Raw genomic sequence first — 1,953 nt, forward strand, 5'->3', positions numbered from 1 at the left:
GCTCTCTGGCTGTGGTTGTAGCAGTAGCTTCTCCTCTTCAGTCTCTCTCAGGATATCCTGGAGTTTGTCTCTGCTCTCTGACACAGCTGCTGCCACATCCTCAAAGTCTCTGAGAGGATCAGTCTGGATGCTGGAGGAGTGTGTGGGCTCACTGAGTGCTGACACTGAGGTGTAGCTGTGGAGAAACTGGGTGTGGTCCTCTGTGTGTGCCAACTGCTCCAGCTGGACGTCTTTCCTCTTCAGCTCAGCGATCTCCTGCTGAAGCTTCTCCTCAAGCTCTTTGAGTCCACTCACTGCAGTTTGCTGCTGGGATCTGAGCTGCCGCTTCACCTCAAGGCTTCTGTTCTGGAGGAGACGGATCATCTGGGTGAAGCTCTCCTCGCTGTGCTCCACTGCTTCATCAGCAGAGACATTGATGGCAAACATCTGCTGCTGAAGCAGCTTCACGTCTTTCTCTCGCTCCTGGATTCTCTGCTGGATGTTTAGTCGACTCCCCTCCAGCTCCTTCTGCTTCTGGTTCCTTTCTGCTGCAGCTGGGACTGTTTCATGACCTCTGTGTTGCTCCATGGTGCAGAGGTAACAGATACACTGCTGATCAGTGCGACAGAAAATCTTCTTCACCTCATTGTGAAGAGAGCAGATGTTCTCCTGGAGCTTCTCGGAGGGCTCCACCAGCTGGTGTTTCTTCAAAGGAACTAATTTGTTGTGATGTTGGAGGTGTTCCTCACAGTAAGAGGCCACACAGACCAGACAGGACTTGACAGCTTTCAGCTTCCTCCCAGAGCAAACATCACAGGCCACATCTTCAGGTCCAGCAGAGCAGAGATCAGCTGCAGCAGCTTGGAGTCCAGTCTTCTTCAGATCCTCCACTAACTCTGCTAACACGACGTTTTTCTCCAGGTGAGGTCTCTGTCTGTACTTCTTCCTGCACTGAGGACAGCTGTAGAATCTCTTGTTTTGCTCTTCATCCCAGTGTCTTTTGATACAGTTGCTGCAGTAGCTGTGTCCACAGGGAACCGTCACCGGATCCTTCAGGGGATCCAGACAGATGGAACAAGAGAACTTTCGTGGATCCAGCTGAGCTCCTCCCTGAGCCATTTCCTCCTCTCAACAACAGCCAGTGTTTGAAGAGTTTCTCTTCCTGCTCAGCAGCTTTGAAGCCCAACCCTCCTCTGGTTTCCTGTTCCTGTGAACGCTGGTCTGCCCTGGTTCTGCTGGTGAGCTGCTGCCCCCTGCAGCTCAGAGACGTCAGTGATCCCTCAGCTGTGAGATCTGTGAAAGAGGAGGAGGCAGTGACTCAGTGTGGAGAGAAGGGAGAGGACGTCACAGCTTGATTTCATTCAGGAAATCCAGCAGCTTCACTTCACCTTCCAGCCTTCGTTCAGCTGGAATGTCAAGCTTCAACTTCTGCTTTTCAACTCACTCACTCACTCTTTCTTTGGTCTGCCTCACTCTAATAATCCCATCTGTGGACTTCCTGTTTGAATCCACAGAGATGTTCAAACTCAGCTGTTAGCTAATGCTCGCTACTGTGGACACAAAGGAAGCAGTAAGTCAGTAAAGTAGCTGCTGTGTTTCTTGTAATGTCCCTCAGTGTGTCCTGTCCTCATCAAGCTCCCTCAGCTGTTTGATTGGAGTGTTAGCATTAGTTTCTACTCACAGCAGTAGAAATCCTGAGCAGACGTCCAGCCTCTCTTTCCCGTCTGCTTCACTTCTGGAGAATTCACACTCATTTATCTGCTCTCCACCTGTTGAGTCACCATGTGGCTCCACCCACTGCTGCTCTGAAGGGAGGGGTGGAGGAAATGGAGAGAGAGCATCCAGGGTGGGAAAACACACTCTGTGTTGAAGTGAAGAGTTGACTGGAGTTCAGTGAAGAGTGGATCACTTCATGAACATTCACACTAACTTCCACATTCCTCACTGGCTTCCTGTTTCTTCCAACACTGACTC

General features: G+C 50.7%; 1 protein-coding gene across 2 annotated transcripts in view; it reads right to left on the reverse strand.

Moving 5' to 3' along the window:
* Window positions 1-1,684, reverse strand: part of LOC115409485 (tripartite motif-containing protein 16-like) — a 3,080-nt gene extending 1,396 nt beyond the window's left edge. The window contains exons 1-2 of one of the 2 annotated variants that reach the window (XM_030120691.1): window positions 1,661-1,684; window positions 1-1,272 (exon numbers count right to left, since the gene is read on the reverse strand). The exon at window positions 1-1,272 is cut by the window's left edge and continues 583 nt beyond it. In XM_030120691.1, coding sequence (XP_029976551.1) covers window positions 1-1,098 — 1,098 coding nt within the window. In that variant the 5' untranslated portion in view covers window positions 1,099-1,272; window positions 1,661-1,684. Of the gene's footprint in view, window positions 1,349-1,660 lie in introns of those variants that run through there. The other variant, XM_030120690.1, reaches the window with a different exon arrangement.
* Between the last annotated feature and the right edge of the window lie 269 nt (window positions 1,685-1,953).

Source organism: Salarias fasciatus, chromosome 22, assembly GCF_902148845.1.
Source record: "Salarias fasciatus chromosome 22, fSalaFa1.1, whole genome shotgun sequence".
Taxonomy (NCBI): Eukaryota; Metazoa; Chordata; class Actinopteri; order Blenniiformes; family Blenniidae; genus Salarias; species Salarias fasciatus.